Consider the following 26991-nt stretch of genomic DNA (forward strand, 5'->3'; position numbering starts at 1 on the left):
GCGGTTTCCCGGGGGACGCGCAAGGGACGGGCCAGTGCGGGCGTTCCGTTCCGGGAGGTTCCGGGCGGGAGCACTTCCTGTCCAGCCCAGCCTTGTTGGCGCTGTGCGAGGGCGTCCGAGCGGCGCAGCCCCAGGTAGGCAGAAGCCCGGCGGGGTCGCGGGGGACGCGGCGGGGAGGCTGGGCCAGGGCCAGGCCGGGATGGGAGGAGGCTGCAGGCCTTCAAGGGGTCCCCGCCGCCCCCCAATGCTCCTTGGCACCGCCCACACACCCGCCCATGAGGGAGGGGGCTTATGGGGGCGGGGTAGTTTAAAGAAGGGGCCCTTTTGGGAATCTGTTCCGAGGGAGGGGGGGTTGGTGGTAGGGTTGCCACTCTCCAGGTGGGGATCTGGAATTATGACGCATCCCCACCCTGCGGGGGTGAGTCTCTCCGGAGGAAACGGCAACTTTTTTGGTGGGTGGGCTCTGGGGCTTTCCACTCTAGTGCGATTCTTCTTTCCCCTAAGTTCTTCTTCCTCAGGGGGCTCTGGCTCCGTCCTGAAATTGCAGCTGTTAGAGATCAGTTCATAGAATCCTCGAGTGGGAAGGGGCCATGGAGGCCATCTAGTCCCACCCCATGCCCAATGCAGGATCAGCCTCAAGCATCCAGGACGAGGAACTGTCCAGCCTCTGTTTGAAGACCACCAGTGAGGGGGAGCTCCCCACCTCCTTAGCCAGCCCCTTCCACTGCAGAACTAAACTCCTAGAATCCTAGAGTGGGAAGGGGCCATGCAGGCCATCTAGTCCCACCCCCTGATCAGGGCAGAGTCAGCCTCAAGCATCCAGGAGAAGGATCTGTCCAGTCGCTGCTTGAAGACGGCCAGTGAGGGGGAGCTCCCCACCTCCTCAGGCAGCCCCTTCCCCTGCTGAACTAGACTCCTAGAATCCTAGAGTGGGAAGGGGCCATGCAGGCCATCTAGCCCCACCCCCTGCTCAGTGCAGGATCAGCCTCCAGCATCCAGGAGAAGGATCTGTCCAGTCGCTGCTTGAAGACGGCCAGTGAGGGGGAGCTCCCCACCTCCTTAGGCAGCCCATTTCACTGCTGAACTAGACTCCTAGAATCCTAGAGTGGGAAGGGGCCATACAGGCCATCTAGTCCACCCCCTGCTCAACACAGGATCAGCCTAAACCATCCAGAATAACTATCTAGTCCACCCCCTGCTCAACACAGGATCAGCCTAAACCATCCAGAATAAGTATCTGTCCTTCCACTGCTTGAAGACTCCCATTGAGGGGAGCTCCCCATCTCCTTAGGCAGCCTATTCCTCTGCTGAACTACTCTGACTCAGAATACCCCCCTCCCCAATATCTAGCTGGTACTGTTCTACATGTAGATTAAAGTAATTACTGCAGGTCCTATCCTCTGCTGTCAACAGTAACTGCTCCCTGCCCTCCTCCAAGTGACAACCTTTCCAATATTTAGTTCTCCTGGAGAAAATTGTAGTTTCAGAGGGTGGACTGAAACCAAATCTCCTGGAGTTAACAAGCACCAAATCTCCTGGAGTTGACAGCCCTACAGTCCATCTCCAAATATCCAGGAATTTTCCATTCTCAAGATGGCAAACCTATGTGGTGGGGGGTTTTATTAGGAGTGCAGGTTGCGGGGCATTAGACACCTTTGACAGACGTCCCTGTCCCAAACACAGATTCAGGCATGTGGGTTTGATTGCATGGAATGTGGAGTTTTGGTGAGAATTGGCTGGCCTTGGAAAAATGTGTCATTTTGTTGAAAGAGGGGCATGGAGGCGGCGTAGTTTGGGAAGATGCTGAAGATTAAGGCTAGGACTGTCGGTTTAGCCTTGCCCTTAAGAGCTACCACTTTAGTAGGGGGTCTAAGCCTGGCCATGAGTGAAAAGAACCAAGCATCATGTGCTCAACTCAACAGAATAACTAGGAGTGAATTTAATGAAAGGTGAACAAGGTAGGTGGGGGTGGGAGACCCCCTGAGCAGTATCAAGGGGTCCTCCATTTGTTCTTGGGTAATAGATTTTTTTGCCCTGACTTGGATGACTCAAGCTTGCCCAGTGTTGTCTGATCTTGGAAGCTGTGCTGGTTTGACCTCAGTTTGTTCTTGGAAGAGAGAACAGCAAGGAAGTCCAGGCAGAGGCAGGCCAGGGTAAACCACTTCTGTTTGTCTGTGTCCTGAATTGGGTGGCTCAGGGTAGCCTGATCTCATCAGAGCCTGGAAGCTAAGCAGGGTTGGCTGGAATTAGTACTTGAATAAAACACCGACAAGAAGTCCAGGGTTGCTAGGCAGAGGCAGCCAGTGGCAACCCCTCTCTGTTTTTCTCTGGCATGACCTGGATGGCCCAGGCTGATGAATCTGGGAAGGTAAGTCCTGGTCAGTCCTTGGGTCAGTCCTGGTCAGTCCTTGGGTGGCAAACTGCTGAGGTTTCTGCATAGAGATAGGCAACAGGTAACCGCATCTGAACATCTCTTGCCTTGAAAATCCTATGGCAGGCGTGACCAAACTTGGCTCTCCAGTTGTTCATAAACTACAATTACCATGACCCCCCTGGCTCGCGGTAATTGTAGTCCATGGACATCCGGAGAACCACAGTCTGGCCACCCCTGCCCCATGGGGTTGCCGTAAGTCAGCTGCACCTTGTCAACACTTCCCGCTGCCACTGGATTTAGCTTACAGCAGCATCAGGTGTCCATTTAAGAGCTCAATAAATCATAGGTGTTGTTGTAGTGTGTGGTATTTTCAGTTATGGCTTTTTTTTTTCCTCTTTTTTTTCTGTAGCATCTCTTGGCAATTCTCAGTGGGTGCATGAAGGATTGGTTCCAACCACCTTTTCCACTGGTGAAAAAGGAGGAAAGGAATTCTCTTTGACCACTAAGAGATAACGTTTGGGTTTATGGGACCTAAAAGTAATGTGGAAAAGGGGCTGGAATAAGGAATGGAATTAGCCAAGATTGAGCTAAGAACTGACCAGATTCAACTCAGATCTTATTCCTCATTTTGCATCAGCATGTTTTGTTGTACAACATAAAAAAGAAATGTGTTTGTGTGTGTGTAAAAAAATACATAATTTCACACTTTGAAGTGGTGGTGGATAAAATCTGATTTCTATAGTAGGTGCTTTCTAACACAGTTATGAGAAATTGAGACGTTGACAGAAGACTTGGGTTTTATACTCCACTTTTCACTGCCCAAAGGAGTCTCAAAGCAGCTTCCAATCCCCTTCCCTTTCCTCTCCCCACAACAGGCACCCACACAACAGGCAGGTGAGGCTGAGAGAGTTCTGAGAGAACTGTGACTTACCTAAGATCACCAGCAGCCTTCAAGTGGAAGAGGAGTGGGGAATCCTACCCAGTTCTCCAGTTTACAGTCCGCTGCTCTTAACCACTACACCACATTGGCCAGAGGTTAGCTTTTGTGGTTATGATGAAAACAAGAGTTGTCCCCCTGTGTTTATTTATATAACACAACACTTTGGTCATAGCATAAATGACAAGAAATGGTGAGGATGTTATAACCAGGGTTTGTGGAAGCAAGAGTCAGAAAATGTGGTCATTAAAACACAGAAACCCGGAAGGCTTCACTGTTCAGTCTGGAAAGTGGTGAGTGTGCAGACATAACTACAGAGAGAAGATGTTGTGGTCAAAGCAGCTAAGCGCAAAGGAGAGCAGGACAGTTGTGAGAGATCTGTGCAGACCCGGTGCTTCCACATCTGACTTTGAACAGAGCCAGACTAAATGAAGGTTCAACTTCTGTGCTGAAAACTCATTCCTCTTGCGTTCCAGAGGAACATTGACCTTTCTCTTATCTCAGAGAACAGCTAGCTCTCTCTGCTGTTTCGGCATCTCCCCCACACTGGCTTCTTTCCTGTGCTTGGAGAGCCAGATCGATGTAGTGGCTAGGAGCAGGGACTTCTAGTCTGGGATTGTGAGCTGCGCCCTAGCAGAGTTTGATCGCTTTGCTCCCTGAGAATAAAGGTCTCTCCAGGGATGAAAGCTGAGAATGCCCTCCTTCTCTCCCTTTGATCTGGCTGAACTGGAATGGAGGGGGGGGGAGATAGCGTAATGCTATTGCTTCTCCTTCCCCCTCCTCCCCCACCACCTGAGTCCTTTCAGGTCATTGAAGCGGCAGAACTGACTAGACCTGAAGAATTCAGGTGGAGGTTGGCACCCTTTGTCTGAACACAGTTTTTAAGTTGTGTTCTCACGCTCGTGAGGAAGATCGCTTCAGGGAGAGCTGTGTCAGTATGAGATCCCAGTCCTGTAGCACCAATGAGACCCTCAGGGTTTCTTGGAGAAGGAGCTTTTGAGAGGCCTCTGACAAAGGGAGTTTTGACTCTAGGAAGTTGGTGATTATGTTAGTCGGGTCCAGCCCTTGGCAATTCTCTGGCTCAACCGTCGCCATAATATTCAATCTCACACCACTTCTTTGAGTTGTGTCATGCTCTGGCCAGTGTCCTTATTGATAGTTAATGACTGCGTTCTTTGTCGGCCTGGTTTCCTTTTTCCACTGACCAAGCCTAGCAGAATCGCTTTCTGTGTTGTGTGTTGAGTTGGATCGCATGATGTGGCCAATGTAAGTGACCTGGAGTTTTGTGATTTTGCCTACCAGTGATGTATCAGGCTTTATGCGTTCTAGTAGTTTGTTGTTGGTGACTTTTGTGGTCAATGGGACCTGCAGAAGCCTTCTCCAGCACCAGAGTTCGAACGAGTCAGTTCTCCTCTGGTCTGATTTCTTCATCATCCAGCTTTCGCAGCCATAAGTGGCCTCTGGAGATATGATAGATCAAACTAATCTACGTTTGGTAATCTGGGAAGCTCCTGCCCCCCAAAATCACAGTGAATGTACAACTGACTTGGAGCGGTCACAGAATGAGAAGTCTTTTTATACCTCCAAATGAAATCCGACCTTCCCACAAGCCAGGCGTGTGGCTGAAATGCACTCCGGTGGCCCGCATTTGTGGCTTCAGGGTGAAGCGTAGCCTGAATGGGAGCCCTGGCAGGATGTGAGGCGGGTGGTGGTCGGAGAACCTGACTTTCCCTATCAGCTGGAGCCAGTTTCCTGTTTTTCCTCGGTTGCTGCTGTATTGACATAAAGGACATTTCCTGGTGTGTCGTAAGGAGAACTTTTTCTTACACTTTTGATGTGCCTTCTGGTGAATAGCTTCCAGAGGTCCACAATAGAACAGCCTGGGAGTCCAGTGGGCGCCTCCTCCTGATGGATGGCCAGCTGGACTTCCACCCCCCCCCTGAAACATTTGCCAGATGTTTGGAAGTGGTGTCTGGATACCTCAGGCAGAGTCACCTGAAACTCAACCCCCGCCCCCAAAATGGAGGTCCTGTGTCTGGGGAGAAGGGGCAGGATCAGGAAGTGCACCTCCCTTCCCTGGATGGGGTACAGCTTATCGCTGTACCTACCTCCAGGTATTTGGGAGTGATCTTTGATGTCTCTATGGAGGCTCAGATCACGAGGGTAGCCCAATTGGCATTCTACCATCTGCACCAGGTGAGGCTTCTAACACCCTACCTGTCTCCAGAGCACTTGGCCACAGTGATCCATGCAACGGTCACTTCCAGATTAGACTTCTGTGAGTCACTCTACGTGCGTCTTCCCTTGCCTCTGACCCGGAAATTGCTGCCGGTTCAAAATGCAACTTCAGAGAGATCTGTAATTCTCGGGGCTTTAAAAATTCTTGTAGGTTAGACAGGTAGGCACTGACTCAGTTCTGCGAAGAGCTACGGCAGAGGTAAGAACCAACCAGGTTTGCTGCTCTGTTAAGCTGTCTTCAAACAAGGAAACTTCAAGGGGAGATTGCAGTGTGGGACTGCAGATTCAGAACAACGGGCCGTGGGTGGGCAATTCTAGCCCCTGGGGCTGAATAGGGACAGTGGATTCTTTTCTCTCCACAGAAGCTACTGTCATGGCCTCCAGCATCCCCCCTCTTCTCTACTCGAGCTGATTCCAAGATGCATGGTGCCTCTGCTTCTTTTACAAGCATTCTTTCCAACACTGCTCCCGGCCAGGCGAAAAGGACTCTGTTTTCTTGCAGTTTTGCAGCCTTGGAGAAGTTTTTTCTCTCGATCTGGGCTTAACCTGAATTACTGCAGCACCTTCTGTCACCCTGGGGGGGGGGGAGATGGTTGCTTTGGAGGGTGGTCCCTCTGACAATATAGCCCCCTGCAGACCCAGCCCTGCTCTCCCTAGAATCTACCCCCAAATCTCCAGGTAGTTCCCAAACCTGACTCCTAGTGTCAGAGCACTCGTCTCTTGAGCAGGGATTCCCAGCCAGGGGTCCGTGGACCACCAGGGGTTCGCAGTAACTCCAGAGAGGGTCTGTGGCATTTCCCCTCCTGCCTTAATAAGCCACAAGCCAGGGAACCGGCTGCTCTCTTTGCCCCCCCCTCCTGAATGTGAGTGAGTTCTCTCATAGTTCCTGCATCTGGGAGGGCCAGAGCCTCCACGCCCACCCCCACCTCAAGCCTTGTCCAATCTCTCTCCCCCTCCCCTGCTCAGACCTCCTTGACACTGTCTGTCTAATGCAGGTGGTGATATCACTTCTGGGGACGTGGCCAGCTGGCATCACTTTCGGGGCTCCTTCAAACCTGAAGCATTATTTCAGGGGCTCCTCCATGGTCACCAGGGTGAGAAAGGCTGCTCTTGAGGAAGGACAGTGGAAGGGGGGGGGTTGACATGCTGGGGGGATCTCTAACAAGCTTGGTCATTTTCAAGTGGGTCGCCGTGCTGGTCTGAAGCAGCACAACAAAACGAAATCAGAGTCCGGAGGCACCTTTAAGACCAACAAAGATTTATTCAAGGCGGGAGCTTTCGAGTGCAAGCACTCGAAAGCTCCCGCCTTGAATAAATCTTTGTTGGTCTTAAAGGTGCCTCCGGACTCTGATTTTATGGTCTGGTAGTGCTAGTCCCTGATGTCTCCCCAGAGGTAGAACACAGCAGGACGGGAGTCGCTCTGTGCCAAGGTGTGTCAGCATCCGTCCTCTCCGGTCATTTGGGTCCCTCTGTCTCTCGATCTGGGCTTAACCAAAATTACTGCAGCACCTTCTGTCACCCCCCCCTCCCTCCCTCCCCGCCTGCTGAGGAAATAATTGGTCCTTGGTGTGCCGGGGTTCCCCTAAGCAAGCAGCTGGTGGCTTCTGAGGCTGACGTGTGGCTTTGCTCCGGTGAGTCAGCTAAGGAATGGTTGCAAAGCTGGCACCGTCTTGGACCACATGACAGCTGGGAAATAGAGAACGGCCCAGCTCAGCGGCAGAACAGGAAGTTCTTCAGGCCTCGCACGTTTGCAGGGAGAGGTACGTTGGTGGTCCAGGCCGCTTGGATTGAGGTCACCTCTGCGCCGATCCCTTGCCTCTTGGGGCTCTGCCCTTCAGGAGTGAAGAGGGGCAGAGCCACTCCCTACCCCGTCTATATGGGTAGGAAGGTTTTTCCTTCCCTAAGCTCTCTGCCGCCCTTGCTCCTACGCTCCTGCTCAAAGGAGCAATTGCTTCCTCATTCCATTCCATTCTGCAATTTTCTGGGTCAAAGAACTCACTCGACCCCGGTGGCTCCTCTCTGTCAGGAAATCGGAATCTGTCTGTCAAAATCCTCTCCTCTCCGGCTTGAGCAAAAGAAGACAAATCTGCCTGGCTGCCAAAGCCAGAGTGACATAGTGGTTAAAGGACAGCAGGCTCTAATCTGGGGAGCTGGGTTTGATTCCCCGCTCCTCCACATGCAGGCAACTGGGTGACTGTGGGCTAGTAACAGTTCTCTTAGGGATCATCTCGCAGAGCAGTTCTATCAGAGCTCTCCCCATCTACCTCACAAGGTTGTAGGAAGGGAAGGCATTTTTAAGATTCTTGGGAACTCCTTCGTGTAGTAAAAAATCAGGGTATAAAAACCAGCTCTGCTTCTGCTGCTACCGCCAACAGGAACTGCTACCTGCCCCCTTCTAAGTGAGAAACCTCAGGTACTTAAGGAATCATAGAGTTGGAAGGGACCTCCTGAGTCATCTAGTCCAACCATCCGCACTATGCAGGACATTCACATCCCAATCGCTCCTCCACTGTCACCTGCCACCCCCTTGAGCCTTCTCAGAATCAGCCTCTCTGTCAGATGGCTCTCCAGACTCTGCTTAAAAATTTCCAAAAGTGGAGAACCCACCACCTCCCGAGGAAGCCTGTTCCACTGAGAAACTGCTCTAACTGTCAGGAACTTCTTCCGGATGTTTAGATGGAATTTCTTTTGAATTAATTTCATCCCATTGGTTCTGGTCTGACCCTCTGGGGCAAGAGAGAACAATTCTGCTCCATCCTCTGTATGGCAGCCTTTTAAATCCTTGAAGATGGCTGTTCCCTCTCCCCATCCTCTTCTCCAGAGAGTGTTCCCAAGTCCCCCAGTCTTTCCTCATAGGTCTCCAGGCCCCTGGTCATCCCCATTGCTCTCCTCTGCACACTCTCCATTCAGTCCGCATCCTTTCTGAAGTGAGGCCTCATGAACTGCACAGAGGACTCCAGGTGTGGCCAAACTCTGAAATCTTACAATTTGAATGTTATGCCCTTGTTGATACACCCCAAGATGGTATTAGCCTTTTTTGCCGCAGCATCACACAGTGGGCTCAATGGGCAGAACAAACTGGGACAGCATATCTGAGCTGGCGTGGGATTGGCTGTCCCACCCTTCCTCCATCCAGCTGCCTCAGTGTCACCCAGCCCCCACCCTTATGTCTCCCAGTTCACCCCCACCCTGCCTGGCAAGTACAGCCCAGCCCAGCAAAAATGGGAGCAAGGCCCAGAAAGGGGAGAATGGGAGGCAGAAGTCAACCTTGCCCCTGGGAGTCCAGCTAGTGGGTAGCTGATTCAGTGGGTGGTAATTGAAGAACTATGAGCCGCTGGGACAGAGAGCGTTGTCCAAATTCTGCTCGGGCCAAACCTGATTCCTTCACCATTTCCGATACATTGAGATCAGTTCCGCTGGGCAATAACATCATAAGATGCTACCCTTCCCACTTGAAACACCCACCAATAGGAATGCCCCTGAACTGATAATTGTGAATTTCCTTATAGTTGGGAGTGTCCTGCATAGTGCAGGGGGTTGGACTAGATGACCCTGGAGGTCCCTTCCAACTCTAGGATTCTGTGATCAATCGCGACAAGGAGAAAAATAATAGGAGGGAGTTTTAGGAAAGATCTGTTGTTTTACGGCGTTTATTGTTGCTGTATATTAATCTCCCCGAGTCAACAGGGATGGGGTGGCATAAAAATAAAAGGTATGTTTGTTTGATGGTTTGTGGGGGTATCACAAGCACGTGCCCCCTTTGGGTAAGTGTGCTGTAGCGGTTAGACCAGCTTTTAAAAACTTTTTTAGCATTGAAAAACTCTTGGAACATTCTTCAAGTTCTGAGGAACCCCAGAAGAGGTGTGATCATGTAGAACAGGGGTAGTCAAACTGCAGCCCTCCAGATGTTCATGGACTACAATTCCCATGAGCCCCTGCCAGCATTCGCTGGCAGGGGTTCATGGGAATTATAGTCCATGGACATTTGGAGGGACATAGTTTGACTACCCTTGGTGTAGAATATGGTCAGGAAGCACAACTGTGGACACGCCCCCCCCCCCCGGGGCCCTTCCCCTTCCCACCCCTCCAGGCCATGTATGGTCATATTGGCCAATAAATGTTTAATGAACTTGTTTAAATATTAAGAATTAATTAACTCCCACCCATTTGGAAAACCCTCCTAGGGCTGGTAAGAACACCAGGGGTTCACGTAACCCTGGTTAGAAAGCCTGGGCTAGAACATCAAACTATGAGCCAGGAGAAAGAGATTCGAATCTCCGCCCTGCTGCGGGGGCTTGCTGGGTAACTATAGACCAGTTGCACACACTCTCAGCCTAACCCTACCTTGCAGGGGTGTGGTGGGGATAAAAGAGAGGCGAGGACAACAGTTAAGCCGGTTTGGGTTCCTGATGGGGGGAAACGTGGGGTGTCAATGAAACGACTAAATCCAGAAGTGCACGCTCTTGATTTTTGCATTATTATTCTCAGCCCCACAGGCAGGCTGGGCTGGAGACCGTCAGGCCTGGTTCTCCCTAGGACGGGCGTTGTGGGCCTTTGGCCCGCTGCCCAAGCCAAGCGCTAAAATAACTCCTGTCCAGATTCCAACATTCCGGCCGGGTCACGGGAGAAAGACTCTCCCTGCTGCCAGCTGGCTTCAGTGCCCCCTTCCCGCTGCAGCAGGCAGGCGAGACCTCTTGAGAGGGCAGCTCCGCTGGCCATTCTCCCCGTGGGCTCTGCCGCCAGCAGGCACGCCCTAGGCCCTTTGGCTCAGGCCTCCTCTGCACAGAGCCCTTTCCCCCAAGGGGTCACCCGCCACCTTTGTTTCGGCAGGTCTTTCCAGCCGAGCTGCCGGACACGACTCACGGGATGGAGCCGCAGGGCATGGCCAGGCTGAACTCCAGGAAGAGGAGGAAAGAGGGGGTCGGGCCCAACGGGGCCACCGAGGCCGACGGCATCCCGACCAAGATGCCCCGGAACTGTTTGGTGAGTTGGGTCCGGAGGGAGGGGCAGAGCTACTGAGCAGGAAGTCAAGATTAAGGTCACCGGATCGTCCCACTTTTGGAGGGACATCTGGGGGCACCTGGCAAATCGTACTTATGTTGAAATTAAAAAATATATATATCACAATATTATTTTTGCGTTCTATTCTGGGAAACTTTTTGTTGTTCCATATAGACCAAATTTTTAATCAAGAACCCCTCCCCACACACACACACACAGTCAATGGTGTCCCGCTTTACCAATGTTAAAATCTGGTCATCTTAATCAAGATGGATAGATTGGTAGCAACAGAAAAGAGCCAGAGTCCAGAAGCACCTTAGAATCATAGAATCCTAGAGTTGGAAGGGGCCATCCAGGCCATCTAGTCCAACCCCCTGCTCAACGCAGGATCAGCCCTAAGCATCCTAAAGCATCCAAGAAAAGTGTGCATCCAACCTTTGCTTGAAAACTGCCAGTGAGGGGGAGCTCACCACCTCCTCAGGCAGCCTATTCCACTGCTGAACTACTCTGACTGTGAAAAACCTTTTCCTGATATCTAGCCTGTATCGTTGTACTTGAAGTTTAAACCCATTACTGCGTGTCCTTTCCTTAATCTGTGGCTGGGGAGGAGCTTTGGAGGGCCACGCCCACTTCTTCCGAGGCCTGGATTTCCATTTTGTACGGCTAAATGTGGTGCCTCCTGTGGGGACAGATCAAGATGGATGGATCGCCCTGTTAGTCTGTCTGTAGCAGCAGAAAAGTGACAAGTAGCACCTGAAAGACTAGCAGCATTTGGGGCAGGGGAGGAGCTTTCGTGAGTCTTCAAATACAGACAGGAAGTGAGCCGTGACTCCCAAAAGCTCCTCCCCTGCCAGAAATTGTGTTAGTCTTTCAGGTGCTTCTGGCTGAGAGAGTTCCAGGAGAACTGAGACTGGCCCAAAGCCGCCCAGCAGGCATCATGTGGAGTAGGACTGGGGGACCAAACCCGGTTTTCAGATGAGCATCCGCAACGTTATGCTGGCAATGTACCACTAGAGGCAATTTTGTCGGTCGCCCCTCCCTCCCTCCCTCCCTCTAGAATCAGGGCTGCAGTTTTGTTTCCGCAGATATTGGGGCTGGGGCCTCCACAGCACACCTCCTGATTCTCTTTTTTTCCAAGCAGCAGCGATTTGGCCAAATTGGCCCAGGGGAGTCTGCCTGTAATCCAAGGGCCTAAAGACCTGCAGAGGGCTTTCTCCTTTCCTTCCCCAGGCATTCCTCTTCCCTCTGATCATTCTTTCCAGCTGCTGCCCAAGCTCAGTCCCTCCCACCATCTCATCTTTCCTGCTCAACAGCCAGCCTTCCTTCCCAGTATCAGATAACTGCCTCAATTGAGTCTGTCCTAACCCCCCACCCCACCCCCCTTGTTCCCTCTTTAGGGGACAGCCGTGGCTCAGTGGCAGAGCCTCCGCTTTGCCTGCAGAAGGTCCCCAGTTCAACCCCTGGTACCTCCGGTTAAAAAGGGCCAGGCAGTAATGATGTCAGAGACCCTAAAGAGATGCTGCTTGTCTGAGTAGACAATACCAACTTTGATTCAGAGGAAGGCAGCCTCCTACGTTTATGTTGGGGAGGACTGTGGCTCAGTGGCAGAGCCTCTGCTTGGCATGCAGAAGGTCCCAGGTTCAATCCCCAGGGGCATCTCCAGTGAAGAAGGACCAGGCAGCAGGGGATGGGAAAGAACTCTGCTTGAGACCCTGGAGAGCTGCTGCCAGTCTGAGTAGGCGATACTGACCTTGATGGACCAAAGGTCTGACTCCATATAAGGCAGTTTGAGATGTGTGAACGGGGAGGGGCCGTGGCTCAATGGTGGAGCATCTGTCCAGGGAACTGGTTGGCCACTGTGAGAGGGAATACTGGGCTAGATGGAGCCAGTGTGGTGTAGTGGTTAAGAGCAGCAGCCTCTAATCTGGAGAGCCGGGTTTGCTTCTGCACGCCTCCACATGCATCTGGCTGGATGACCTTGGGCTGGTCACAGTCCTGTCAGAGCTGTTCTCACAGAGCAGTTCTCCCAGAGCTCTCCCAGCCTTATCTACCTCCCAGGATGTCTGTTGTGGGGAAAAGAAGGAAAGATAATTGGGAGCGATTTTTGAGACTCCTTCAGCTAAAGAAAAGCAAGGTCTAAAAACCAAGTTTTCTTCTTCTGTTGGTCTGACTCACTCCAAGATAACTTCAAAAAAAAGTGACCCGGTTTCTCGTACTAGGAAATCTGGGTCTTCGTTCATCATTGAGGCCACAGCGTCTGGGGATTTGTTGCACAAGAACGTCCCCAAAGCCCCACTGAAACAGACCGGCACCCCATCCAGTCCAGCGTCCTCTTTAGCACAGTGGCTCACGGGGACTCAGATGTCCTTCTGTTCCCCTCTCTGCTTCCTGCCATTGAATCCGTTGGTCACTGAGTGAGAGGGAATGCTGGGCTAGTGGTTAAGAAAGGCAGCCTCTAATCCGGAGAGGCGAGTTTGATTCTCCACGTTCCACAGGCATACGGCTGGATGGCCTTGGGCTGGTCACAGTCTTGTCAGAGCTGTTCTCACAGAGCAGTTCTCTCAGAGCTCTCTCATCCTCACCTACCTTACAAAGGTGATTGTAAGCCACTTTGAGGCTCCTACTGGTAGTGAAAAGCGTAGCGTATGAACAGTGGCCAACAGATTCAATGACAGGCAGCAGAGAGTGGGAATAAAAGGACAGTTGAGTCCCTGTTAGCTGCTGTGTGAAAAAGGACGCGGGACAGGATGGAGCCTCGGTTTGATCAGTGGGGCTTTTGGGACGTTCTTGTGCCAGATGCTGTGGGCTTAATGTAGAACAAAGACCCAGATTTCCTAATAAGAAAAACTGGGTCACTTTCTTTTTTTTTATTGCTTGAAGTGAATCAGACTACCAGGTATCTAGAAGAGCTGGTTTTTATACCCCGCTTTTCTCTAGCTGAAGAGGTCCAAAGCGGCTTCCCTTTCCTCTCCCCACAACAGACACCCTGTGAAGTAGGGAGGGCTGAGAGAGCTCTTTGAGAACATTCTGAAGAGAACTGTGACTAGCCCCAGGTCATCCAGCCGGCTGCATGTGGAGGAGCAGAGAATCAAACGAGGCTTGCCAGAGTAGAGGCCACTGCTTTTAACCACTATGCCAAGCTGGCCCACAGGGATTTGCCGAGGTCTCGGGCAAGGGGTCTTTTCAGCTGCTTGTGGTCCTTGAATAAGGCCCCACCCTGGCCAGCCACCTCCTGGAGCACATAAAGCTTGTGGCCTCTTTTCCCTTAGAGAGTCAATGTGTTGCAGCGGTTGCAGTGATGGGCTCTGGCAGCCCTTCTCAACTTTTTTCCATTGAAAAATCCCTGGGAACATCCCTCAGGCTTCAAGAAGCCCCAGAAGTGGCACAATCCTGCAGAATAGGGTTGGGAAGCAGAGCGGTGGACACGCCCACCCAGGGCTCCTCCCCTTCCCACCCCCTCCAGGCCCGTCATCAGCCATGGGGACCATATATGGTCATATCTCCCGATAAATGTTTAACAAATTAAATATATATATATTAATAATTAATGCATTCCTACCCATTCAGGGAACCCTTCCAGGGCCGTCAAGAAGCCCTGACTGAGAAAACCTGGGTCTGGGAGACCCAAGTTCAAATCCTCTTTCTACCCTCTTTCTGCTTGGTGACCTTAGCCCAGTCATAAAAACTCTCCGACTTGCCCACCTCAAAGGGTTGTTGTGAGGATAAAGCACTACTGCTTTATCCTGTTGTGAGGATAAAGCACTACTGCCAAGAAGCTATTTTTCTGCTTGGGGAATAGGGTTGGATCCATCTCACCTCAGAGCATTTGCCTGGGCAGCTTTGGTGCCCCTTTCCAGGTGTGGGCAAAATATTTTTACTGCTTATGCGAGTTCTCTTGGTTTGGGCTGACTTTGAGCCCCACTTTATTATCTCAGGGTCTCCGGGAGCCGGCTCCGTTTTCCGATGAGCTCGAAGTGGATTACAGCAAGCCGTACATCCGGGTCACGTACGAGGAAGCCTTGAGAGGAACCCCACGTGAGTAGTTCTCCTGGGACCCCAGCTGGCTTAAGCCGGGACTTGGTGGCGCTTTCTACACCTCCGTGACCATAATCAATCTCTCGCCTCTTAACATAGGATGCCAGGTTCCCCCACTCAGACTGTATCTGAAGAAGTGAGCTGTGACTCCTGGAAGCTTCTCCCCAGCCACAAATGTTGTTAGTCTTTACGGTGCTGCTGGAACCCTGGCTCTTTTCTCCTGCTACAGGCAGACTAATAGGGCCACCCATCAAGGCAGATCCCGGAGGGTCCCTGTGTTGGTCTGAAGCAGCAGAACAAAGTTTGAGGCCAGGGGCGCTTTGAAGACCAGCAAAGTCAAGGTGTAAGCTTCCGTGTGCAGACACACTCTTCAGATGCATTGAAATAGAATCTCCTCAGACCTGATATCTACAGACAGGGGTGGGAGGTCATTCATTCATTCATTCATTCATTCATTCATTCATTCATTCATTCATTCATTCATTCATTTGCTGTTCAGGGCAGTTTACATCAACAGGAATAATACAAATAATAACAATAAACATTATGGGACGATAACACTGGGGAGGACAATAAGTCAACGCATACTGATGGCCCAGCGGGAAGGGTGAGTCTGCAGAGGTGGTTGTAGGAGGGAGGCTCAGGGGGCCGATGGGAAGCCGTGATTCAGGCTGACCTCAACCAAATGCCTGGCAGAGGAGCTGCCTTTTGCAGGCCCTGCAGAACTGTCCAAGGAAAGCCCAGTTAAACTGAGGACGCATAAGTGACTGAGTAACAAGCACAGTGAAAATTGGATTAAAGCCATTGGTACGATTCATAGATGGCAGGAAATCCTAACTGTTCTGTTATATCTGAGGAAGGGCCCGTGTGCCCACAGAAGCTCATAGAACAAAACTTGGTTGGTCCTAAAAGTGCCCCTGGAGTCCCAACTTTGTGCAGGAAGGGCTAGTTAAAGGTGCAAAAGTCACTGACCAACCAGGATAGCTAAGACTGGATTAAAGCAGTCGGCAGGGCTGGTGAATAGCAGCAAATCAGCATACAATTAAAAGAGTGAAGAAACAAAACTATGTTGGGGTCCAGCGGCACCTTAAAGACCGAGGAAGGTTAATTCTAGGTCTAAGCTTTCATGGGCGTGCCCACTTCTTCAGATACTTTGTTGGTCATAAAGGTGTCCCTGGGCAAAAATCTTTGTTTTTCAACTACTCGCCTTGAGCTATCCCTGATTCACATTTTGCCTCCTGTATGTAGAATGATCTTCAGAGGCTGAATGGCATTATTTTTATTTTGTTTCTTTCTTCAATGTGCAATCCACCCTGTCTTGAGTAGGCAAACAATCCCTCTACTTCCCAGGACACAGGACAGGTAGACTCACATTCGAGCAGTATCTGAAGACGTGAGCCAGCTGTGACTCATGAAAGCTCCTCCCCTGTCACAAATTTTATTATTATATTTCGATTTATCCTCCGCCACTTCTAAATTGGCTTGTGGCGGGTTACAGAGTCTTATTAAAATTAAAAACCCCATTAAAAAGACCAAAAAATCCAACATTTTTGTTTCTCTTGAAGGCCCTATGGCTCTTTTCTCCTGCTAGAGACGGACCCACCTTGATCCGGCTTCCCCATTTTGCTGTAATAGAAAAGCCTGGCCATTTCCTGTTTCTTTTTCACTGCAAAGACGCACCCTGTTTAATCCCCAGCAAGGGCTCAGAAATGCAGGAGGAGATTCCTCAGGCTGACTCAGCCACGGCCTCCTTTCCTGCACCCTCGACTTCCCCACGAAAATGCAAAATCCCCTTAATCCCCCAACTGTTAACAGCAGCGGAGTCAGCGGAGGGGAAGATTGAAGCTGCTCTGTACCATTCGATGCTTCTCTGGATAAGCTCCAGTCCAGATTTCTGGCAACTGAGAGCGAGGCAAAGCCAGCTGCCTCAGGTTCCCTGAACTGGGCAAGCAAGGGGGATCCAGAGCAGTGGTTCCCAGCATGGGGGTTGCGACCCCTCGAGGGGCTCACAGCCTTGACTCTCCATGATACAGGAGCATTTATCTAAAAACATTAACAAGGACGGACTCACTGCCACTGATGAAAGACTGAAAACGGAAAACAAATCTAGAGACCGTTCTGGCAGAGTCGAAGCCTGAATAAATAATATAAGAGACTCTTTATCTTTTCAAGCTTTATTAAGCCACTGGACAGATTCTTTTTTTCCTTAGTTCCTCTGCAGGGCCAGCCACAGGGCAGAGAGGCCGAGGCCTTCCCCTGAGAAGACCCTCAGAAGAGCCCTGCTGGGTCAGGCCAGGGAGGGTCCCTCCAGTCCAGCCTCCCGTCTCACCCGGGGGCCAGCCAGTTCCTCTGCAGGGCCAGCCCCAGGGCAGAGAGGCCGAGGCCTTCCCCTGAGAAGACCCTCAGCAGAGCCCTGCTGGGTCAGGCCAGGGAGGGTCCCTCCAGTCCAGCCTCCCGTCTCACCCAGGGGCCAGCCAGTTCCTCTGCAGGGCCAGCCACAGGGCAGAGAGGTCGAGCCCTTCCCCTGAGAAGACCCTCAGGAGAGCCCTGCTGGGTCAGGCCAGGGAGGGTCCCTCCAGTCCAGCCTCCCGTCTCACCCAGGGGCCAGCCAGTTCCTCTGCAGGGCCAGCCACAGGTCAGAGAGGCCGAGGCCTTCCCCTGAGAAGACCCTCAGAAGAGCCCTGCTGGGTCAGGCCAGGGAGGGTCCCTCCAGTCCAGCCTCCCGTCTCACCCAGGGGCCAGCCAGTTCCTCTGCAGGGCCAGCCACAGGGCAGAGAGGCCGAGGCCTTCCCCTGAGAAGACCCTCAGAAGAGCCCTGCTGGGTCAGGCCAGGGAGGGTCCCCCCAGTCCAGCTTCCCGTCTCACCCAGGGGCCAGCCAATTCCTCTGCAGGGCCAGCCACAGGGCAGAGAGGCCGAGGCCTTCCCCTGAGAAGACCATCAGGAGAGCCCTGCTGGGTCAGGCCAGGGAGGGTCCCTCCAGTCCAGCCTCCCGTCTCACCCAGGGGCCAGCCAGTTCCTCTGCAAGGCCAGCCACAGGGCAGAGAGGCCGAGGCCTTCCCCTGAGAAGACCCTCAGAAGAGCCCTGCTGGGTCAGGCCAGGGAGGGTCCCTCCAGTCCAGCCTCCCGTCTCACCCAGGGGCCAGCTAGTTCCTCTGCAGGGCCAGCTACAGGGCAGAGAGGCCGAGGCCTTCCCCTGAGAAGAGCTTCAGAAGAGCCCTGCTGGGTCAGGCCAGGGAGGGTCCATCTAGTTCAGCCTCCTGTCTTCCACAGGGGCCAGCCAGTTCCTCTTCAGGGCCAATAACAGGGCATAGGAGCCGAGACCTTTCCCCCAAGGTTGTGTCCTGGCACTGGTATTCAGAGGTTGACTGTCTCTGAATTTGGAGGTCCCCTTATATGAATATAAAAAGAGCTCTGCTGGATCAGACTAGTAGTCCATCTAGTCCAGCCTCTTCTCTCACACGATGGCCAGCCAGTTCCCCTGCAGGGACAAAAACAGGACACACAGTTTGTTCATATTTTAATTACGCATTTTAATCCCTCTCTGTGCGAAGTGGTCTCTCCTTTTCTCTGTCCTGAACCCACAGCCCAGCCTCTTTCTTTGCTTGGGTTCAAGCAGCCTTCTGTTTACCCGAGAGTCCCTTGCATCACCAGAAGGCTCCTCTTTAGGGGAAGGGAAATGCAGCCTTCGGTGGAACGGGTCTCTGGGATCCACCCCAGTTTGAGAGCCACAATGATTTTGCAGTGGGGGTGGTGTGGGGGAGGTTACATTTGGACGTGGGATCTGTTTGTGTGTGGAATGGATTTTGAGTGCCGTATTCTTGAACAGAGATCTGTTTTTCTTGCTCCTCTTCCAGTGGACAGGCCAGTCAGGGTTTACGCCGATGGGATATTCGATCTTTTCCACTCCGGCCACGCCCGGGCCCTGATGCAAGCCAAAAACCTCTTCCCAAACACATACCTCATTGTAGGAGGTAAGGAGAAAAGTCCTGCTAATTGGGGGGGGGGGGGGGAGCCTCACACGTTGCAAAAGAAAAACAGCACAGCTCTTTTGCTGTCTTGAGACCTTAGAACAGGGGTAGTCAAACTGCGGCCCTCCAAATGTCCATGGACTACAATTCCCAGGAGACCCCTGCCAGCCTTCGCTGGCAGGGGGCTCCTGGGAATTGTAGTCCATGGACATCTGGAGGGCCGCAGTTTGACTACCCCTGCCTTAGAAGTTGAGTTTTCATGCTGTGGATTGGGGGGGTGGAGGTGAGGGGTCCTTGGTACTGCACACAATTTGTTTCAGGTGCATGAAAGTGGTATTTTCCAGCCCCGTCTCCAAGTTCCTTTGCACTGGAACGTAACCTGCTGACTGCTGAGCCAGGAGACTGTTGTGGTCTGAGTCTTGTGGATTGTGATAGGTGCCAGGATGTGGGAGAAAGAGATAAACTCCATAAGTGTTCGGGGGCGACCCATGGTGCTGCCTGATACTGAACCAGATGCTTGATCCACCAAAGTCAGTCTGGTCTACTCAGGCTGGCAGTAGCTTTCCAGGGTCTCAGGCAGAGGTCTTGCCCGTCACCTTTTGCCTGATCCATCTCTGGGGATTCTGGGGATTGAACCTGGGACCTTCTGCATGCCAACCAGGGGCTCCATCACAGAGTGCCAGCCCCCCCCCCCCAATCAGTATTGTGTGCTCAGAAGCCAGCGCCCCTCCAGTTCCCAGGCAGAGGTCTTTCACATCAACTACTGCCCATTCTTTAACTAGAGATGCTGGGGGTGGAATCCGGGACCTTCTGCAGGCCAAACAGAGGCTCAGCCATTGAGCCAGGGTCTCAGGCCAAGCTCTTTCCCCTTCCCTCCTGCCTGGTCCTTTTAGCTGGAGATGCCGGGGATTGAACCTGGGACCTTCTGCATGCCAAGCAGAGGCTCAGCCATTGAGCCAGGGTCTCAGGCCAAGCTCTTTCCCCTTCCCTCCTGCCTGGTCCTTTTAGCTGGAGATGCCGGGGATTGAACCTGGGACCTTCTGCATGCCAAGCAGAGGCTCAGCCATTGAGCCAGGGTCTCAGGCCAAGCTCTTTCCCCTTCCCTCCTGCCTGGTCCTTTTAACTGGAGATGCTGCCTGGGATTGAACCTGGGACCTTCTGCATGCCAAGCAGAGGCTCAGCCATTGAGCCAGGGTCTCAGGCCAAGCTCTTTCCCCTTCCCTCCTGCCTGGTCCTTTTAGCTGGAGATGCCGGGGATTGAACCTGGGACCTTCTGCATGCCAAGCAGAGGCTCAGCCATCGAGCCACAGCCCCTCCCCAGTCACATATGAACACACATGAAGCTGCCTTATACCATTGGGCCATCAAGGTCAGTCTTGTCTGCTCGGACCAGATTGAGCCTGTGAACTTCTGCATGCTAATCAGACGCTCTTCCACTTAGGCAGGGACTGCAGCTCAGTGGTAGAGCCTTTGCTCCGCGTGCAGAAGGTCCCCGGTTCAATCCCCAGCATCTCCGCTTGAAAGGGTTCAGGCGACAGGTGATGTCGAAGACCCCGGCCTGAGTCCCTGGAGAGCTGCTGCCCACCTGAGTAGGCAATACTGACCTGGATCGACCAAAACAGCGTCCTGTGTGTTCACTGACCCACAAGCCCTCCCCATTCCAGAGCCACAGGTAAGAAATGGCAACCTTGTTTAAGAGAATAAGAGACTTGGTTTTATTTAGTTAGCTTATTTTGCGATTTCTATACCACCCCTCTCAATTGGCCATTTCGGGGCAGTTTACATAGTCTAAAAATTCAGTAAAACGATAGTTCACATAGATAAAACCAGATTAAGACTTCTATGAAACCACAATTGATACTCTTGCATCTGTCCTAATGACTAAGTTACATTCGGCAAGATGTTAGTCTTTGGAGGGAGCGGGGAGGAAAGGGAGGGCAGGGGGTGGCCCAGGATTTGCTATGTTATCTAGCTGTTATCTAGGTGGCCTCAGCCTTCGACCCAGTGGAAGAGCTCTGACTTGCAGGCCCTGTGGGACCCAGTTAAGGTAGCCGGAGGTATGAGAGCATGTCTTTGCGGTGGGGGCTGAGATCAGGACCCTTTGACGAAGAAGAAGAAGAGTTGGTTCTTATAAGCCACTTTTTCTCTACCCAAAAGAGTCTCAAAGCGGCTTACAGTCACCTTCCCTTTCCTCTCCCCACAACAGACACCCTGTGAGGTGGGTGAGGCTGAGAGAGCCCTGATATCACTGCCCGGTCAGAACAGTTTTATCAGTGCCGTGGAGAGCCCAAGGTCACCCCGCTGGCTGCATGGGGAGCAGGAGTGGGGAAATCGAACCCGGCATGCCAGATGAGAAGCCTGCCCTCCTAACCACGACACCAAACTGGCTCCACCCACCCACCTCGTCCCACTCTCTGTCTTCTCTGCCCGCAGTCTGCAGCGACGAGCTGACCCACAACTTCAAGGGCTTTACGGTGATGAACGAGAGCGAGCGCTATGACGCCGTGCAGCACTGCCGCTACGTGGACGAGGTGGTGCGGAACGCCCCGTGGACGCTCTCGCCAGAGTTCTTGGCTGAGCACCGGGTAAAGGAGGCCGGGGGTGGCGTCGGGCATCCCTCGTGTCCTTCCCCTGACCCCCAGGAAGGCGTCAGAACAGGCAGCCGTGGGAGCTCCTGCTTTCCCCTGAGAGTTCTCTATAATTGGGGGCTAGAAATCTGGCCTTCGCTCCCACAGCTGAGCCCTTCCTGCTCAGGGCATCCTGGGTCATTTTGGCCCTGGGATCCTGCCGCTACAGCAGGGGTGGCCAAACTGTGGCTCTCTATGGACTACCATTCCCATGAGCCCCTGGCAGGTTGCTGACAGCTCTTGTCGCCCAACTGCAGATTGACTTTGTTGCCCACGACGACATCCCGTATTCCTCCGCCGGGAGCGACGACGTCTATAAGCACATAAAGGACGCAGGTGAGTGCAGTGAAGCAGACGGTCAGGACAGATGGACGGAAGAAAGGAAGGAAAGACTGCTGGGCACAGAGAACGGTTACAATGGGGAATTTGCTGCCAGAGGATGCAGGGAGGGCCACGGGAATAGGCAGCTTGAAAAGGAGATTTGAGAGATTCATTGGGGATAAGCCTATCGACGGCTGCTAGATCTGGAGAGCCACAGTTTGCCCCCCCCCCCCGCAGCGTAGGGATTTCAGGCCAAGAGACACTCAGAGGTGGTTGGCCACTGCAAGCTGCCTTCTGTCTCTGCCAGGAATGTTTGCGCCGACTCAGAGGACGGAAGGGATCTCCACGTCGGATATCATCACCCGCATTGTCCGGGACTACGACGTCTACGCGCGGCGGAATTTGCAGCGGGGCTACACGGCCAAAGAGCTCAACGTCAGCTTCATTAACGTGAGTCCAGGGAGGGGCGGCCCCACCGGCTTCTTGTCGGTCACGTGGTGCCTCCTCCGGGCCAGCTGGTTGGAAGGGAACCTGGGCTGCGTGGAGAGACCTAGGCCCCGACGTGCTCTTGCCTGACGTGAGCTTGCTTGTTTTCATTTGGCAGAGCTGTGTTTGCCCTCCCCAAGACCCCCAGTGCAGCATTTGTAGGGGTCTCTTCCTTCATTTGGAGCCCCGGACACACACACACCCCACAGACACACCCTGCAATACGGTTTTCTAAGCAGGAGGCAGGCAAAGGGGGCTTGCCATGACCGGCCTCTGGACTTCCCGTGTGTTCTCCCACCCACTACTAACCAGGGCTGGCCCTGCTTAGCATACGAGATCTGAGGAGACGGAGCAGACTTGGGCCGGGCAGGATAGGGCAGGTGATGTTGGAAAGATGCAGAAAGTCACAGCTGACTTACAGCAATCTTGAGTCTTTTCAAGGAAAGAAGGCAGCAAACTGCTTTTTGGTTCCCCGCTTCCATTATCTGGAGGAATCCCAAGGCTTCTTCCAAAACCTTTTCCCTTCCTCTCCTCACAACAGACACCCTGGGAGCGAGGTGAATGTCACAGGTTTAGGGGGACGTCAGTATGGGGAGGGAACAGGGGGAGAGGGACACATCAAATGGGCAAGGCAGGTTGACAGGACCAGATAGGTTTATATGTCACCCGATAATTAACTTTAAAATATATACGCAAAATTAACTAATTCCATTCAGGAAACCCTTAAAAACAAATTTTATTGATAGAATCGTAAAATCCTAGAGTTGGAAGGGACCTCCTGGGACATTTAGTCCAACCCCCTTTACTATGCAGGTCACTCATTGAGGCACTGAACTTTGGCAACAAAATTCAACAGTATTTATACAGTATTTACAGTGGATGAGCAAGAGGGTTAGGGTTGTGAGTGCCCTGCATGGTGCAGGGGGTTGGACTAGATGACCCAGGAGGCCCCTTCCAACTCTGTGGTTCCATGATTCTATCCACCAGAACTGTCAGGGAAGTGTGCCGTACTGATATCTTGACCCGCCCAAATGCCCTTGCCTCTTCCAGGAGAAGAAGTACCATTTGCAGGAGCGCGTTGATAAGGTGAAGAAGCGGGTGAAGGACGTGGAAGAGAAGTCCAAGGAGTTTGTCCAGAAAGTGGAGGAGAAGAGCATTGACCTCATCCAGAAATGGGAGGAGAAATCCCGCGAGTTCATCGGCAACTTCCTGGAAATGTTTGGGCCCGAAGGAGCCCTGGTAAGAGCCCCCAAGCCCCCCGTGCCCCATCGCAGCCTCCCCTTCCCCCCCCCCCAGGGGCTTAGGGGCACCCCTGGCCACGGTACTGCGCTTTGCGACAGGTCTTCCCCAGGGCCTGTGTGAGCTCAGGGCCCAGAGCTTGTAACTTCACCCCCCCCCCATCTACTGGTATTATGGGAGGAGGAAAAAATCTCTATATCCGCTTTCTTCATCCCAAGCCATGACAAAAGTGGGAGTCTCAGGAGTGAATCTCTCCAGGGACAGGATGCTGGATAAGAGGAATAGAAAAATCAGGAAAGTCCTGCTGTATCAGGGCTATGATGGTCCCTCCAGTCCAGCCTCCTGCCTCACACAGGGGCCAGCCAGTTCCTCTGCAGGGCCAGCCACAGGTCAGGGAGGCCGAGGCCTTCCCCTGAGAAGACCCTCAGAAGAGCCCTGCTGGGTCAGGCCAGGGAGGGTCCCTCCAGTCCAGCCTCCCGTCTCACCCAGGGGCCAGCCAGTTCCTCTGCAGGGCCAGCCCCAGGGCAGAGAGGCCGAGGCCTTCCCCTGAGAAGACCCTCAGAAGAGCCCTGCTGGGTCAGGCCAGGGAGGGTCCCTCCAGTCCAGCCTCCTGCCTCACCCAGGGGCCAGCCAGTTCCTCTGCAGGGCCAGCCACAGGGCAGAGAGGCCGAGGCCTTCCCCTGAGAAGACCCTCAGAAGAGCCCTGCTGGGTCAGGCCAGGGAGGGTCCCTCCAGTCCAGCCTCCCGTCTCACCCAGGGGCCAGCCAGTTCCTCTGCAGGGCCAGCCACAGGGCAGAGAGGCCGAGGCCATCCTAAGAACACCAGAGGACCCCTCCTGGGTCAGACTAAGGAGGGTTCCTTTAGTCCAGCATCCTGGCTCACAAGATGGCAAGCTAGGTCCTCTGGAGGGACAACAACAGGACAGAGGGGCTGAGGCCTTCATAAGTACATCAGAAGAGCCCTGCTGGATAGGACCAAGGTCCATGTAGTCCAGCCAGCCCATCTCACATGGGGATCATAGCATTGCCATCTTTCCATCCCCCGACTCCAGCTCCTTAACTGCCTCTCTCCCCTGCAGAAACACATGCTGAAGGAGGGCAAGGGCCGGATGCTGCAGGCCATCAGCCCCAAGCAGAGCCCCAGCAGCAGCCCCACCCACGACCGCTCTCCCTCGCCGTCCTTCCGCTGGCCCTTCACGGCGCGGACGCCGCCAGCCTCACCCGCCAGCCTCTCCCGGAATAAGTCCACGATCACCTACGACATCAGCGAGGACGAGGAGGACTGAACCGGGGAGGGGAGGGGGGATCGCAGATGTGGATCGGGCAGTTCCCAACCTCCAGAGGGCGAGGAGAGCCAGCGGGGCGTGCCGGGAAGCCATCGCCGAGAGGCTAGGTCTGTCACGGGGCCCTCCTCAGGGAGGCTCTTCCTTCTCAGAATTAGGGGGGGAAAGGACATGGCTCCGACTTCTCCCGCAGTTTCCCCTTCTCCCCGCCCCACCCCCTTTCCCCTTTCTTCGCTTTTCCCCCCTGTTGGTTCCGAGGGGGAGAGGGGGAAGCGTGGCTCTTCTTCTTTTTTAAAAAAGCAAAGGCGTTCTACTTTTCAAGCCTTCACCAGTGGTATTCCGTGCACCACTCCAGTTGGTTGGGAACGGTCAGCCGGGCACAGCAAAGGAGCCAGTCGTCGTTGGGGTGGGTGAATGGGTGGGTGGGTGGGGAACCTCGCCTCTCTGCCTGTTTGGCCCGCTAATCGCGCAGCGCTTCGAAGCTCTCCAGGCCTGCATGCCGCAGAAAGAAAGCAAAACGGGCCACCCACAAGACCCCAGGGGGCAGGCAGCTTCCGAGAGGGGAGGGACAGAATGCCCTTTGGCTTCCCAAGATTTTGGAGCAGGTCTTGGCACCTTGAAAAGCCTGGTTGGAGGGAGGGAGGTGTTTCCTTCCTGTCACCAAGTCGCCAGTCCTCAAGAGAAAAAGAGGTGGCAGCCTGTGGGCATCCCACGCAGCATCTACTGATTTCCCCACTGTGACCCAGTGGCACTGTTGAATTTTGTCTTGCCCTACGTGGTTGTTTTGTCTTTGGGGTTTTCGGGGATAAAAGAAGGGATTAAAAAGGGAGCGATCCCCGTGTTCCCCAAGTCCCACCAAGGGGCAGAGCTTCCCTGAAAGGCAGAGCCCTGGAAGGCTCCGCAGGGGATTGTGGGCAGAATGGCCGCAGAGCATGAAGGGAAAGCAGCTCACTCCCCTATCAGAGGGGACCCTGAAGGCGGTGCTCTCGCCTCTGTTGTGTGCCGCTCACGACGCAGCATTTGGCTATCTGACTCGGGGAAAACCTGCTTCCCTTCAGAACTTGCTCTACAGCAGCCAAACCAAAGAGCGCCCAAAGCTGCCGGCGTGGTCTTTCTCCCACCCCGACCCCCCTCCATCAGCAGAAGTTCATTGTCCATTCCTCAGCCCCTGTTGTTGACTCTTCACAACGAAGTGACGGTGGCCGGGCTGCATTTGTGCTTTGACGAAACGTCCTTTGACCCTTCCCCTCCCATGTGCGTGCATGCGCATGTGTCCTCCCCCGGCCCAGACTGTAGCACGTATCTCTGTCCCGCGTCTGTCCCTGCATATCTGCTCCTGTCTCTCCGTATCAGTGTTTTCAGTGCTGACCGCCCAGAGGTCTGTGGGCTCCTGTTTGTGACAGGGGAGTGGGGGGGGGGGCCAGCCCCGTTGTTTAAGAAATCTCACTGAACCCATGCGCTGTGTGTGTGTGTCAACCCAACTCCAATATCCAGTAGGCATGATCCAGGTGGAGAGTCTGGCGTGGTCCATGTGCTCAGGCCAAGCGCTGGTGCCTCTTAGCTGCATCCCTGGCAGGGTCTAAAGCAGGGGTTTGTCAAACTGCGGCCCTCCAGATGTCCATGGACAACAATTCCCATGAGCCCCTGCCAGCATTCGCTGGCAGGGGCTCATGGGAATTGTAATCCATGGACATCTGGAGGGCCGCAGTTTGACTCCTCCTGGTCTAAAGTGACACGACACAGAGCTGCCGCTTCTCCATCTTGATGAACTGCCTGTTCGCCGGGTTATTGACTTTTGTTATTCGCTCTGTAATAAACGTTGAGATTTTACGGTCCCTCCTGTAGCTTTGTGTTCGAATGAATGCTTCCGAATGCTTTCTCGGGGGGCCCTGAGAGCTCTTGGGGAGGGGCTGCGGCTCCTAACCGCCACACCAAACTGGAGAAGAAGGGAAGGCGATTGTAAGCCACTTGTAAACTGGGGTGCAAAAAAAGCCCAAATGGAATGAAATGAACGGCACACATAAATTAGAAAGTCTATGGCGGGTTTTATTTCTTTCGACTGCATGTTGCAGTGGTCCAGACACCTCAGGCAGGGAGGGAGGATGTGCACACTCCAAATGACTCTTGCCTCCAATAAATCCCTCTCCCGTTCTTTTCTTCCACGGTGTTTTTGCCTTCCGAGACAATTCTTTGCTTCAGTTACTAGCAGTGTCCTTCAGGCCTTAATTTGGCTGCACACACTTTCTCCCTCCCTAAATTAAGTCTTGGAGCAGGAGAGGGTGTGTCTCATCTTCAACTCTTGGTCTGGAAATTCTGGCGATTGGGTACAGCCTGAGAAAGGAAGTCAGCTAGGCATCGTGCAAGAGATCCCACCCTCTGAAGTAGCACTAAAGCACCATGTGGTGGCATGCCCTTTCACATTGCTTTAGGATGCTCTGGGCTGATCCTGCGTTGAGCAGGGGGTTGGACTAGATGGCCTCTG

At 53.3% G+C, this 26991-nt stretch overlaps 1 protein-coding gene across 3 annotated transcripts; it reads left to right on the forward strand.

Annotated features, from left to right (window-relative positions):
• PCYT1A (phosphate cytidylyltransferase 1A, choline) lies at positions 1 to 26344 on the forward strand. Of its 3 annotated transcripts, none has more exons than XM_077348038.1 (9): positions 1 to 134; positions 10380 to 10532; positions 14486 to 14585; positions 18441 to 18557; positions 20988 to 21139; positions 21439 to 21517; positions 21810 to 21952; positions 23039 to 23227; positions 24306 to 26344. In XM_077348038.1, exons 2-9 carry the CDS (start codon positions 10416 to 10418, stop codon positions 24510 to 24512), a joined length of 1104 nt encoding a protein of 367 aa, XP_077204153.1. In that variant the 5' UTR covers positions 1 to 134; positions 10380 to 10415; the 3' UTR covers positions 24513 to 26344. The 3 variants fall into 3 exon arrangements, with proteins under 3 accessions (XP_077204153.1, XP_077204154.1, XP_077204155.1); XM_077348039.1 differs by lacking the exon at positions 1 to 134 and adding an exon at positions 3260 to 3409; XM_077348040.1 differs by lacking the exon at positions 1 to 134 and adding an exon at positions 7290 to 7309.
• The last annotated feature ends 647 nt before the right edge of the window (positions 26345 to 26991 follow it).

The sequence above is a fragment of the Paroedura picta genome, chromosome 8 (genome assembly GCF_049243985.1).
Source record: "Paroedura picta isolate Pp20150507F chromosome 8, Ppicta_v3.0, whole genome shotgun sequence".
NCBI classification, from domain to species: domain Eukaryota; kingdom Metazoa; phylum Chordata; class Lepidosauria; order Squamata; family Gekkonidae; genus Paroedura; species Paroedura picta.

Coding starts and splice junctions, on each gene's coding strand:
- PCYT1A (XM_077348038.1), top strand. CDS start 10,416: ATGGAGCCGCAGGGCATGGCCAGGCTGAACTCCAGGAAGAGGAGGAAA. Junction 21,518..21,809: donor TAAGCACATAAAGGACGCAG/GTGAGTGCAGTG, acceptor TGTCTCTGCCAG/GAATGTTTGCGCCGACTCAG. Junction 21,953..23,038: donor TCAACGTCAGCTTCATTAAC/GTGAGTCCAGGG, acceptor TGCCTCTTCCAG/GAGAAGAAGTACCATTTGCA.